Source organism: Mesocricetus auratus, unplaced genomic scaffold (assembly GCF_017639785.1).
Source record: "Mesocricetus auratus isolate SY011 unplaced genomic scaffold, BCM_Maur_2.0 Super-Scaffold_4256, whole genome shotgun sequence".
Lineage (NCBI taxonomy): Eukaryota > Metazoa > Chordata > Mammalia > Rodentia > Cricetidae > Mesocricetus > Mesocricetus auratus.
The window spans coordinates 12,682,223-12,696,882 of record NW_024429182.1 but is presented as its reverse complement, the minus strand read 5'-3'; the positions used below and the strand labels follow the sequence as shown (position 1 = coordinate 12,696,882).

General features: G+C 40.8%; 1 protein-coding gene across 1 annotated transcript in view; it reads left to right on the top strand.

Moving 5' to 3' along the window:
* The window catches only part of Sorcs3 (sortilin related VPS10 domain containing receptor 3), a 609,591-nt gene that overhangs the window by 512,584 nt on the left and 82,347 nt on the right, over positions 1-14,660 (top strand). The window contains exons 10-13 of the mRNA XM_005063478.4: positions 1,529-1,675; positions 3,230-3,332; positions 8,565-8,641; positions 11,242-11,333. Coding sequence (XP_005063535.1) covers positions 1,529-1,675; positions 3,230-3,332; positions 8,565-8,641; positions 11,242-11,333 — 419 coding nt within the window. The remainder of the gene's footprint in view (positions 1-1,528; positions 1,676-3,229; positions 3,333-8,564; positions 8,642-11,241; positions 11,334-14,660) is intronic.

Genomic DNA, 14,660 nt, shown 5'->3' with positions numbered 1-14,660 from the left:
TTTCTACCACTGGTGTTCCTTCAGAGATGTAGTGAATTTCAATTAACCATGATCCTTGAAGAATGGCAGACAAGTAAAATTAGAGCTTTAATACATCAGTGTTGTCCAGTGTGTTAGTTACTTTCCTTGCTGTTATAACGAATACCTGGCAAATGCAATTGGAGGAAGGAATGGCTTACATGGGCACAGAGTTTGAGTACATAGCACTTCACAATGGGAGAGTCATAGCAGCAGAAGGCTGAAGTGGCATTGTGTCTATAGTCTGGAAACAGAGACAGATGAATCATGATAAGCTAGCTTTCTTCTTTTTATTCCATTTGGGTTCCCAGTCCATGGGATGCACAGCCCTACCTTCAGGATAGAACTTCCTTCTTCGGTTATATCTTTTTGGAAACATCCTCAAATGTGTACTAAGTGGTGCCTTTCCATAGGGACTCTAAATCCAGTTCAGCTGCCTTATCAAATATAACCAGTAAACCTGCCATTCTATGATAACGATTGTGGTATGTGTGTGTGTATGTGTGTGAGTGCACACATGCAGCACACAAAGCACATACACACATAACCTACACACAAAAAACTACCTTGTTTCTAATACACACACCATCTTATTTAGCACACACACACACATACACACACAATCTTGTTTATGTTTTGTCTTTGTAATATGCTGATAATTTGAATAATCTTTTTCTGTTATTGTCATTTTAAGAATCTGCTCTCCTTTCTAGCACATAGAATAACAATTTAAGTGGAAATTGTACTTAGCCTAGGGTGCATGTAATTGATAAATCAACTCCAGCTACTTGTTTTATATTTTGGTTGTGAGCCTAGCCTTTAATGTTTGAGACATCTCTCCAGCCCCGAGCTACTTGTTTTAGAGTGGTGCTCTTTATTCCTTTATAATATCAAGGGCATGAAAATTCCAATACATTAGGAGCTCTGGCAAAAGGGCTGCATTATCTCACAGGACCTTTGTCAGCCGACTAGGGAAAAGAAGAGAAACCACCAATTTTAAAGTCCTCTAAAGATAATATGTGAATTACCCAAAGTCATACTGTGAGCTAGAGGCGTGCACTGCTATCAGCTCTCCATGCTGGAGTATATGCCGCATAATGTCTACCCTATTTCTAAGAGGTATGAATTGGGCTGCCACCACAAAGGTGTTCCTTTGGTGACATCAAAACCTGTCCCCTAGAATAGCTTGAGCTAAAACAGTTGTCTATAGAAAGGGTAAATCCTTTGGTCATTATCCAAAGAACTGTTAATAGTTAAAGATAATATCCTACAGGAAAAAAAGACAGGCAAAGTGGGAAAATCTGGTGGGCAAGGTGTGTATTAGGGATTTGGTGTAGGGTACAGAGGTGAGCAGACTGTGGGGAATATGACAGTCCTTACTGCATTCCTTTTCTTTTCTTTTGTACTCCCTCATACCCTGTGGGAGATGCTGGCGATTTTTTTCAGGGTTTCTCCAAGGCTACCATCATTTTTGCCCAACGTGGTTCTCCATCTCTCACTTTTTTCCTAGGTAGCAGGTATCAAGGGGATATTCCTGGCAAACAAGAAGGTGGATGACCAGGTGAAGACGTACATCACTTATAATAAAGGCAGGGACTGGCGTCTACTACAAGCTCCAGATGTGGACCTGAGAGGAAGCCCAGTGCACTGCCTACTGGTCAGTTATCAAGTCCCATGTGGCATTCACAGGGCAGGTTCCTTCCCTGGGGATTCTCCTTCAAGGTCTCTTTCCAGTATTAGATCTTAGGAACTTGATCTTGATGCCAAGAGATGTGGGGAGCACAGGTCTGCAGGCTCAGACCACGACACCAACTGTCTGGAACATTCAGTGGATTGCATGGGTTTTCATTTAGAATAGACAATGTCTTATAGCTGATGGTAAAAAGGGACATGGAAAATGAGCCTTCACTGATTAATATAAGTCCCAGACAGAACCCAGAAGGACTAACCCATCTGTTGACTTCTAGGTTGTTGGTGCTGCATAGATGTCAGGGTAAGCAAAGATTACCGTGGAAACCCAGGAGGGTCATACAGGACTGTCTGCACAGGATCATCAGTAAACTTGTTAGCTTTTAAAGGACCTTGCTGTGTAGAATATTGAGCAGACAGTGTGGAGGACATAACGTGTTAGATGACTTCTCTGCCCCAGGGTGCCTCAACTTAATGTGGCCAGGAAAGATAATTAATAATAACACAACCACCAGTTCCCTGTTAGTAAATGCTTATACCAGAAGCCATTCTAAGATCTCAGGTATGTAATTATGTTTATCCTCAGTCAAAAGTTGTCTTCTGCCATGTATTCAAAGAGATGTATCAGGCAGGTGACTTCTAGACACTGTTAAAATCTGGAGGTATAGTCGAGTCTAGATCATTCAGGGTCACCACCATTTTGTCATTTTCAGTCCAATTCCACCCTTTGGTGTATTTAGTGTTTATTGTGGCTTTGGTTTGGATATGAGGAATGTCACACAAATGGCTGCCTACCCATTGGAATAGCTAACAAGATCATTGGCTGATTTATTCTCTTTTTGCTGCTAAACCTCAGTGATGACTTCATCTTACTCTCTTCAGCTAATTTTCTCTTTATCTCAGTTTGTCTTCATTATATTTATTTTCATTTTATAGGCTAAACTGTATATACACCCAAACCCCTTTTATATGGGATATAGGAAAGGAATAGAAGGCAGTTCAGTGTTCAGTGAATTTCAGATAATGGCTTATATTATTTTAAGTAAAATTATAGGCAGGATGGAAATATACAAACACATTTGAATAGACTATAGCTTAAGAAAGTAGTTGAGAACCTGGACTATATCATGTAGTTACATCTCTTCATTCTCTGTGGTTGGCTCTTGGAGCTCTAATAAATAGATTTGATGGTTACCAACAAATCTGGAAGGATATTTGTATTTCTTTGTTAAAGAAAGGACTAGAGGGCCTCCTGGAGCTAACTATGAACTAGACCTTGAAGGCTAGATTGATGGCAGAAGAGGCATTTGATACGAATGAGAGTGAGCAAAGAAGAAACTGTGAATGACATTTGGGGCAACTGTTAATGTGGAGTGATGTGTACATCAGCAGATGAATCTGAGGTTCAGCATCCACTGCAGCTGCTCCTAGATAATGGGCTTCTGCAAATCCCCAGTCTTGTGCAGAAGTGGGGGTGTGTCTGAAGTTTCCCACAATGAAGTGTTTTTTTTCTTCGTTTTAGCCCTTCTGTTCCTTACACCTTCATCTGCAGCTCTCTGAAAACCCTTATTCCTCTGGAAGGATCTCTAGCAAGGACACAGCCCCCGGACTTGTGGTGGCCACAGGTAAGGAACCTTCCCAGAGATTTTTCCTCACTAAGGGTTTCTGGGGTTAATGTTTGCAGCTTATGTCTGAGTCATGGATTCATTTGAGTGTTAGATGGAAGCTCCCCAGAAAATGAGCAATATTCTTCAATCCTGAAAGCCCATCATCAAAAACTAGATTACAAAGAGCCTTGCACAGGCTTAGCTTCTAGGTTAATTCATCCTGCCCCCAGTCCCAGAGCTGTCCTGTGAGTCTAGTGAAAGGTCAGTATTCCTGTCAAAGTCAACTGACTGATCAGAGAGATTGTAACAGAGAATTCTCAGTTTGAGAAAACATGCAGTGTGAACTTCCCAGCTCTCCAAATATCAGGTAGAGAAGTTTTCTTCCTACACAGAAGATACTTTCCAAAGGGTTTCATCCCAGAGCTGTTTTTAATCAGGAGGTCTCCGGTGCATGCAAAAATTCGTTTACCCATGATTAAGCACTTGGCAGAGAGCCTAGGGGAAAGGGCAGAAAAACTTCAGGTTGCATTGCTGGAGCCACTGCCCACTGAACATCAATCAGAAGTGACGATAAAGCAACTCTCTGATGAAAAAGAAAGTCTCTGGGGGATGCGCCTTGATTAGCATGCATTTGATTTGCATACACCATTTCAGGAATACATTGTTGGCATAAAGCAAGGCAGGCTTCTAATATTAGAACTTACAGCTCTAGTGTCAGGTAGCTTTTCTCTCTCTCTAATGCAAGCAGATACAGTCACAGTGACTTTCTTAGGATATAGTTTTCCTCCACCAATCCAACGCTCTTGCATTTGGATCCCCTGTTCTTCTAGACATGGATTCCAACTCCAAAGCTCCAATCCAATGAACTTCCAATCATTGGCAGCCACCGAGCACGTTAATCAGCTTGGTGGCTGCTACAGCTAGCTACTATCACAGGCAGCATCCTTTCAACGAGTGTGGGCAAGATCCAGTGTAACTAACAACACCACTGTTCCTAGAAGTACTAGATAGTGAGATGAGCTTTTTTTCCTCTGGCCCTAGCTTGGAGATTGATACCCATACCCATAGGCCACATGCGTTAGTTCTTCAAGCTCAGGGACTGATAGCCCATCTCCCTCTAATCAAAGTATACAGGAAAGCCAAGGCTGTATCAGATGCTACAGTGGGAAATAGGGATCAGCCATAAAAGGAGACAATATTTGAATTCTTTTGCTGATAGCCAGACATTTTTTCAAACACTCTGAACTTTTTGACTTACAAAATGTCGATGGGAGAGCTAACATAACTGGATTGCGGGATTACACGCAGGAATGGATTTCTAATGATTCCAAAGGCTCAGGGCACATTGGGTACTCTGCATAAGACACCTATCATCACTCTGCATCCTTGATTTTAAAACTATTTTTGCATCAGAAGAAGGAAGTTTGGTTTTCTCCTTCAGTAGGACCCATAATCATATGTACACATTATGCATGCAGTGAAATCCAGAAACCTTGTCATCCAGCTCTCTAAGCTGTGCTCTGACACTTGCTAGGCTGTGCATTTGGTTTAGTTTTTTAACTTCTGAGCTTCATGCCCTTATCTGTAAAGCAGAAAGTGTTATCTTCCTTATGGAGATATTGTGAGAACAGAGAGAGAAGACCATGTTTGTAAGACTGCAGGAAATACTCAGAGTAGGTGAGATGGTCTTAACAACACACACTTCTAAATTAGTCTAATGCTATGTCTTCAATGAATTAGCAGCCATTCTGAAGTTAAGTATTTAGTTTTGAATATTTATGTTATCATAATTTGCTATTGCCTTCCCTTGCTCACAAACTCCTGAGGCCTCTTGTCAGCCACGGAGCATTGGGAGGGCTAAGATAAAGAAGCCAAGATCTTGAGCTGACTTGCTGGCTTCCAAGTACACAAGACCAGCTTTCTTTACATTGCTGGCCTGCTTTTGTAGGAGATAATTTTCCTTTAGGAAAATAATTAGGAAGTCACCCAAGTCTGCCTTCACTGTTATACAAGGTGTGTGGGGTGTTCTTCAGGTATCTCCCTTGTGTGTCCTCTATCAGCCTGAAGAGCTCAGGGTCCTGACTCCAACTCTCCCTGTTCACTTCCTCTTTTCACATTGTCCTGTGAACTTGGCCTCAAGGAAGCTATGGATGAATGCCTGTCCTGAGATTCCTTTCAACCTTTTATTGAGAGCATCTCTGGAGAATTTGGTGGTTACCCTTAGAAAGCAGAATCATTGGGGTTCCCAATTTCTTCCATACTGACTCCCAGTACTAGTGAAGAACTTACATCTTCATAGCCCAGGACAACTTAGAGTGTGTTCCTTGCCTTGCCCTGATTATACAACAATGGTGTAGATGAGACAATGACAGTCCTACTCGATTTACACATCCTGAAACAGAGGGCAAGAGGGAGGCAACATCATGACCAAGGCCACTCTCCTTCACACTAGAGATTAGTGGATAATCCTGGAACCACCAAACGCCAGTTCACAAGCCCCTAACCCACTCCTGCCCTGCTTCCTATAAACTCTAACTGGTCACCCCTCATGTTGCTCCCCCCTTCTCCATTCAGTTGGCTGTGTGCATATTTCCCCTAGTGAGTCCTTGGCATCCCTGTCAGGATAGGTCTTTTTGCTCCCATTTGGAGAAGCATTTCTAACCCAGAGTTCTCCAGAATTTCTTTTCCTTATTTTATCTGTGTGGAAAGATCAGAGAATGGTTGGTTGGAATGGACGGAAGCAGATAAACCAAAGTTGAATAAAGATCCCTCAAATGTTAGTAGAAACTTGTTTGTTTACAAACTAAGCAGTTGGTAAGAAAGCTCCCTGTTTTCCTGTATCATGTCCATGTCCTGCTTCCTAGATGTCCCCCAGGCAGCCACAGCTATACCACCTTCCAGGAAGCTCAGCAGCCACTCAGCCTGACCCTTCTACTTAGCCAGGGAAGCGCTTCGCCAGGTCTGACAGCATTACCCACACTGTCTCTATTAACAGTTGCCTACCGAGCTGCTTAAAGACAACGTGGCCCAGCATAAAATCCTACTGGAAAACATCTATCGCGTTTCTCAGTCTGAGAACCTAGTTTCTGGTCCCTGTAATAAGCTGTGTATTTCTCAGGTTACCCTGAAATCAGTCTATGAAGTGAGTTTCTTACCACCACCAAACTGCCAAAGCAGCAGGATGAAGGTTCCAAAGAGCGGCTGACAGCAGCAGACCCAGCTTCTAAGGTCCACAGACAGTAGAGTAGGTTCTGAGAGACTGTGCTAGGGATGGCAAAGATGTAGCTCTCTCCTCCTTTCACTCCTTCCTGTTTTTCTCAGTAGACATTACTAAAAGATCTAACAGATTACCACACTTCAATTTTTTGACAGCACACACGGCTTCCAAATCCATTTTATCACAGTGCTCCTGGTAGCAACCATGGGGCTGGGATCTTCTCCACCTGTTTTCTTTGTTTTTGTTTTTGTTTTGGCTGTTTTCCCTTAGACTTGCACCTAAGAAATGAATTTCCAGACAGATATGTGTCAAAGCTCCTCCCCTCTCCTTTTACACCTACTTCCTGAGCCCTAAGCTCTGGGATTATTTTTAGATGCCTGTGTGTCAAAACAAGTTGGCTAGCTGTGTGCTCCTTGATGCTGATAGGAGCTTGACAAGCTGCAGCCAGCTTTAATTTCTCATTTTGAAGTATTAAATGTCAGGAGCTCAATTAACATTTTCATTATTGCATTTTTATTGTGCTCTTATTTAGGTTACAGATGTGTGGGAGCTAACATTCCCTCCCTGCTATGTTTAATGAAAAAATATCAACCAAGATGATAAACTCTTGTATGTTTAAGGTGCTTTCTCCATTTTAACATGTCTCCAAATGCACATCACCCAAGAACATCATTCAGTTCTTTATTTATACAGGCAGCCATTCTGTAATTATGTACAGTATTGTGGGTGGGCATGGGTGTGGGATCGCTGATGAGACTGTCCTTTAGTAATGCTTGGGCAACATTAGCAGAGTAAAAGAATCTTACTGTTGTTTTGCATTTGTTTATTTTGTGCATCTGTGTTTGCGTGTGTGCTCCCAAGCCACAAGTGTGTGTGGAGGTCAGAGAACAATTTGAGAAAGTTGCTTCTCTCCTGTCATCAGTAGTTCTTGGGGATCAAATTCAGTCTATAAGGCTTGGCAGTGAGTTATTTATTTAACCATTTGGACCATCTCTTCTGTCCCAGCTGTTTTCTTTTTCTTGTATAGTTTTATTTCTTTTTGAGGTCTTTGAACTTTCTTATGCCCATTTTTGTCACATGTGTATCATATTTTGGTCATTTCCCTCCCCATTACCTCTCTCATCGCCATTGCCACGCCCCTCTTCATGACACCCTTCTTTCCAACGAGCCCCCTCATATCTTAACCTCCTTCTCATTGTCTGGGAATTTCATAAATATATAATACATTTTTATATTTTAAATTTAAATTTAAATTAGAAACAAGGTTGCTTCACATGTCAATTCCAGGTCCCTCTCCCTTTCCCTCCCCTCCTCCCGTGCCCTCCCACCAACTTCCCCCCCCGATATCCCCTTATTTCCCCAGGGAGGGTGAGGCCTTCCATGGGGGTGTCCATAGTCTGTCATATGATACATTTTAATACAATCTGTACTTTCATTCCTCCCATCTCCCCATGGCTTTCCTCTCGAAACTTAATGTACTCTTTGTTGTTTTTTTTAAACCTACTTCATTCAAGTAGATTCAAGTAGGTCAAGAGATAAGTCAGCAAATATAAGTTGGAAGCATCTACACATGCATACATATACATCCATGCTAATACACACATACACACACGTGCACACGTGCACACATACACACTTTTCTTAGGCTTATGTTATACTGGAGTAGGAGAGCTCTGTTCACATCCTCTATATTCATGTATACCCTGCTGCCCCTGCATCTTCAGTGTGCACCAGTTGGGGCAATCTGAAACAGCCTGGGTGGTGAGAGTGAGTGACTTCAGCAACAGTCAGTCCCTGAGTCCTACCAGCTAAAGATGCATTTGTGTCACACCGTTCTCTTGCTTTTCTCATAATGAGGTTTTTTTTTTCTTTCTCCTGCTGGGCTTTTATTTGTAGGTGACCTCAAGAAAGAGTGTACACAACTAAGCTGTAAGCATCCTTTGGGAAACCTTTACTGTGACATCCTCTCTAACTCTGAGCACACTTAAAATGTGAACTGCCTGACAATTTCAGATGATCTGCTTATGTTTCAGGCAACATTGGCTCGGAACTCTCCTACACGGATATCGGTGTGTTCATCTCCTCCGATGGGGGCAACACATGGAGACAGGTAAGTGGCGTGATTCAGGGATAGGGAAGACAATTACAGTAAAGCAGACATTTAGACATCTAGCATCTGCCATTGCTGGGGATTCTTAGACTCCTATGACTTTGTAGTCAAAAATGTTTGACTAGCTCTCCAGTTTACTCTGTCTAACAGGTTTAGAGGGTACTGGTGGGTTAGAGGACACCTGGGCCTCTAAGAGGGAAACCTAGACTTAGCCTGGCTGGTTATTTCATCCCTTCAGCAGTATATATGTAATAACCTCTGGAAGCTAAATGTTGTTCCAGTTCCTGGGGGTACACTGATGGAGCTGTTTCTGTCATTAGTGTGCCAAAGAATCTTGGCAAGCAGTCCTTCCTCATCAGCTCTCTCGATCTGCTTCTTTATCTGCAAAGGGAAAAGATTAGAATGTTGAAACTAGAAAAGTCATGGAAGTCAGTGATAATTTGAGAATTATGTAGACCCAGCTATCAGTAAATATAAGACAGCTTAATGTCTACAAGAAAAATCAGTTCAGTGTTGCAAGCAATAGAACTTGGAGCAGTGATAGCAATGTCCCACATAGCCATTGTGTAGTTGATATATGTCAACATAGACATAGTTAAATGTCAACAAGGTATCAGGCAAGAGCCTCAAGATTTGACATTCCTTCATTTAAGGAGTTCAAAACTTACATGAAGGAAATAATTATTTTAGTGGTCTAAAGGGAGGGTGAAGATTGGTTCTACTAGGGAGCCTGGGAAAGACTTAATAATTAGAGGTAACATTTTACTAAGACTTAAAACGAATAAGACTTCTAACCGGAAAAGAGAAGGGAAAGGCACTGAATGTCTTGATGCCGGTGAATTCACCATTAGCTGTCAAGCTCCAATTTGGATGGCCAAATAACATCTAGCATTACCACCAGCAGCATTGTCATCATCCTCACTGCCATCATTGTCACTACTACTGCCAATAAAAGTGTTACCAGGCACTTACTGGATGCAATAGCTATTTTAACTAATATGCAGGGTGCAATGAAGAATATGACAAATCATGCTCCAAAGACTGTAATCAAGTGACTAGGGAACAGACATATGAAAAGGTGTCAGCCTTCAAAATATAAGATAATCTATTTCAAGAGCCAAAAGAGGTCAGGAGCTGGAAAACAACTCATCCAGTATAAAGAACAATCATTGTTCAAGAACCTAAAGAAACATTTTACCTGGCCAGGTAGCCAATGCTGCATTCCTCCCATGTGATATTACCATCTTGCTTTTCTTCCCCTCTCTCTCAAACTGCCCAAGCTTCTACTTTTCATGCCAGTGACTGTCATAAGGAATAGTTGGCAATGGATCGCAGTACCAAAAGGGATGTTTGAGTACCGCTTTCTCCTCCTCCCTGGCTTCAGTCCTTTATACCCACTACACGACTTATCACAGAGCTACCGTCTGATGAGAGCTACAGACTTTGCCTCTCCATCATATTTGAAATATATGTGAATTACAACCTTAAGTTCTTTGCATGTTAAGAGGGTACGTTAGTAGGGAATTTTTCTCTACTGAAAAGATAAATGTGAAGAACGAGAAATAAAGTTTTTAGACTGAGTAGCTTACTTCTGTGCTGTGTTCATGTGAGCATATGTGCGGGAGACCCCATTATCCCTGCTCCTTCCTCTTTTCCCCCTGCCAGCTCATGCTTACCCTCTTCTAGTCTTTTCCTCTGAGTCACCATGCTAGCCTCTGTGTCTCTATAATATAAGCCACACCAGAGTTAAGAACATGAAGAATGCAAGAATGTCTATTTTGCTCTATGAACTCTGAAATTGGGGATCTTTGTTGAATAAATACTATCCCTGCTTCAAGCTAGAATAAGTGTGATATATTGATATATCTTGATATATTGAAATAATGATATAGCTTGATACACGTGGAATTAGATCTGAAAACATCTTTGTTGAGACTCATATTTTGCTGGCACTTAACATAAAAAGATGGAGATGTGGATCATTGAATCAGTGGACAGTGAATGGATAGTTTAATAAGATTTGGACAAATATATGTCTTAAGTACTGACTTGTTTTAAAGCCCTGGAAAATTATATTGTAATGAATATTTGTAAAAATTGATTCATAGGGGTCTTCTTCCAACATCTAGAAGAACCTAAGAACTAGTGACTATGTCTAAGTTCTAGGGTATTGAGAAATTCTCTTTTTATCCCTAGACAAATAAACACTAAAAAGGCATAAAGGCAAAGAAACAGATATGAAAAAAGCAACTTATAAGAAAGCAAAGATAAGAATACTTTTTTGAAATCATACTCTTTTTCTGGGGGGAAGCATTACATAGTTGAGCATGCACCATACGTATGCCTTCCTTTACATAGTATTTTGGTTCACATGGCCAGTGTGAAATGTCCTGGATCTGCCATTTGAGTGGACTAAAGAGAGCTGTTTGTTCCCTGTGAGCCCAGTTTCCCATCTATTAAATGCAGATAATGCGTGTCAGACTGATAGAGACATTGGAAAGCCCAGAATCTAAATGTAACAGTGTATGTGAAAGACTGCGAGATGTTAAGCACTGCAAATGCAAGGCGTTGCTGTGATTGCTGCTGTTGTTGTGTTCCAGATCTTTGATGAAGAGTACAATGTCTGGTTCCTAGACTGGGGTGGAGCCCTTGTGGCCATGAAACACACACCTCTGCCAGTCAGGCACTTATGGTAAGGACAGCTCCCTATCCTATTAATAATGAGAAGCTCTTCAGTAGGGAAAGTCATTATGAGTGGTTTTGAATTCTGGTCTCCATTTCCTCACACAGTACTCACCAGCCCACTTTTTCAATATCCTTATATGGTCTGCCTCATAGGTAGCAATATGTGTGGGTAGGTAAGGCAGAAAAGCATAGAAAGATCAACAAGCCCAGGAAACCTTGATTTGGAATGCAAATATGAGAGATAGAAATTGCTCTAAAGGGATTGTTAGCTTCATGTTAACAGATTCTGAGCTCAGTTCTGAATAACTTTAGTTATGACTCTATGACTGTCCCATCATAGATAACCTTTAGGTATCATGTATATTCTTCCAAAGATTAAGGGAGTGATCTGGACTGATTGTCTGGATTTGTAGCTATAAAGAACTTGGAAGTAGTTAAAGTCATGGTGTAGGGTATCTGGACAATGAGGGGAAACCAGTGACTCTGTTACAGGTGATGAAGGAGAAATAGCCAGGAAGGGAGAAACCCTTGAAAATGTTTTCATGAATGCTATAAAAAGAGATGATAATAGAATCAAATTATTAGTCAGATCAAATTTGTTATGGAGCAAAAATATTAAGGGACTAAGTGTCTTATGGGGCCTCTGTCAGAGTACAGTTAAAATACAACTGTAGTTAAAAGAGTTTGTTATGTGTAAATGGAGTTCTTAATTTGTCTAAATAATAAAAACCCAGAGTCAGATATAGAGGAAAATGCTGAGAGATCAGAGAGAAGGTGCAAGCTACAACCACACCTTACCACCTTAGAGCCTCAGCAGATAAGAGAATGAGTTCCTGTTTCTCCCTGCTTATATCCTTTCTCCAGCCAACCCTCTTACTTCCTGTCTGTCTGTACAGACCTCCAGACCTCTATGGTTAGCTAATGGCAAGCTCCACTCTCTGACCTTCAGAGAGGCTTTATTGGTACAAAAAAGATGTCACCACAGTTATGAATGAATGAATGCACAAATGAATAATAAATAATGAGATAAAATTGAAACAGTTTAGATTGTTCATGTCAACAAAGAAAATATGTAATGACTCTCGCAACATAAATGCTAGTTAATCAATGAGGACCAAAGAACAGAGTACGAATGTATCTTGAGGGGCTGATGTCATGATTTAGATTTTTGACAATGGAGAGATGAGTTTCTTGTATATTTCTTAAAGAGAAATAATTCCAGGCTTTCTGTTTAGCTAAATAGTTATTTGTAGGCGAGGCTAGCTAAAGTGCAGATGGTAACATTCACAATGAACAAAATGTACTTTTTATATTCCAATCCCAGTTGCCCCTCTCTCCTCTCTTCCCGCTCACTTCCATTCCCCTGCCACCTCCCATCTGCTCCTCGGAGAGGGTAAGGCTTCCTTTAGGAAGTATGCTAAGTCTGTCCCATCATCTTGTTGAGACACGACCAAGGCACCTCTCCACTCCCTACACCCCTGTGTCTAGATTCAGCGAGGTATCTCTCCACATAGAACAGGCTCCACTAAGTCAGTTTGTTAATTATAGTTAGATCTTGAAGCCACTGTCAGTGGCTTCATATATTGTCCCAGGTGCACCATTGTCACCTGTATAAAGGGAGTCTTGTTCCGTCTTACGTGGATTTCCAATTTGTCAGACCAGAGTCAGTGATCTCTCACTAGCTCAGGTCAGCTGGTTCTGTGGGTTTCCCCATCATGGTCTTGACTCCTTTGTTCACATTATCACTCCTCCCTCACTTGGATTGTATTCCAGGTATAAATAATTTTTTAAAGGTATGTACTAACTTAAGGGTGAATATGTGAAAATTTCCAATGTAATTATTATTCATTTCCTGCTAAATAATAGTCTGGATTTGTTGAAGGAATGTTGCATTCCAGGTACTGTTATAAACTTCAACAAATTATTCAGCTCAATCCTAAATATGTGGATATTTTAAAAATTGCCAATAAAATGAGTTTAAAACACAACTTTATCAAATACCTTACTCAAAGAGTTAGTGCACAGGTGTTAACTGGAGGTACCAATGGAACTCCTGTATGTTAATTGCTAATGTTTTAGCTATGGTGAGGAGTGCGTAGAGGGGTGGAACATAGTTCTAGCCCTCTAGGAGATGATAGTCAGTACAAGGAATTTAGAGTTACCCAAAGCAATGTCTGTTATAAGATGCTGACTGTCTGATACTGGTCTTTCTGCAGCAGTTGACATGGAGATGATAATTGGAGGATACAGACAGAAGTGATATGAGGCAAGCAAGTGAAAATAAAAACTCTCACCTAAGGCTAAAATTCAGAAATGTATAGAGTACTTAGAAAACTGTATTAGAGCCAAGGATGGGGACATGTAAAAGGGGGCAGGATTGAAAAGAACCTAAATGTCGCTTAAAGGTGTTATGGTTGAACTGGTAAGCGATCCCTTTCATTTGCAAGACCCATTTGTATCTATGGATGGAAGAGTGGCCTTTTAAGAAGTGAATGGGATTTGTACCAACAAAGAAAAGAGTAAACCTTAAAACACTTCATTTTTACCAAATGAGACACGGTTTCTTAGCTCTGTCATTATATTTTAGGAACCATCTCTGTAAGAGTTGACACACAAACATAGATTAGCTAATTCCTTCCCGTCAAGTCTTGGGAGAAGAACGTAGCCACTGTATCCTATGCTTGAAGACCTCATGCCTCTCTTTATCATTGACTGTGGGATTAGGTCTGTGTGCTTCTTACTGCTTTTGCGAGATTCCTGCAGAGAACATTCCTGGTGTCGACAGAGGAAGAGTTTTTTGTTTTCTTTTTGATGGAGATAAAGAAAGTAAGTCTATACGATATAAAAGGGGAGCATGGAACCAAGAGATTAGAGAGGTTATTTTTCCTTTTATTCTGAGACTGAAAGGGAGTGGATCTAGAGATGGTGGTGGGGAGAAACTGGGAGAAGGAAAGGGAGGGAAGCTATAATCAGGATATATTGTATGACGAAAGAATCTATTTTCAAATAAAAAAAGAACAAAAGCAAAAATTTAGCCTTCCTTACATTTGACCACTCAACTTGAGCTGTAGATGTCTCTGTGCAGGGACATACTTACTCTCAAAGGAAAAACTTGTCCTGGAACCCTTGGAGGAAAACGGCCCAAGTTAGGAAAAAAATACTCAGAGTCCACAGAAGGTTCTGTAGTCAGGAACAATGATTCTCACTTAAAATATTCAATGAAGAATGTAGCATTAATAGTAGCAATATATATATATATATACATATATATATATCGAATGTAGAAAATTGACTGTAAATAAATGGTTGAGATCAACTCAGTGGATATGCTAAT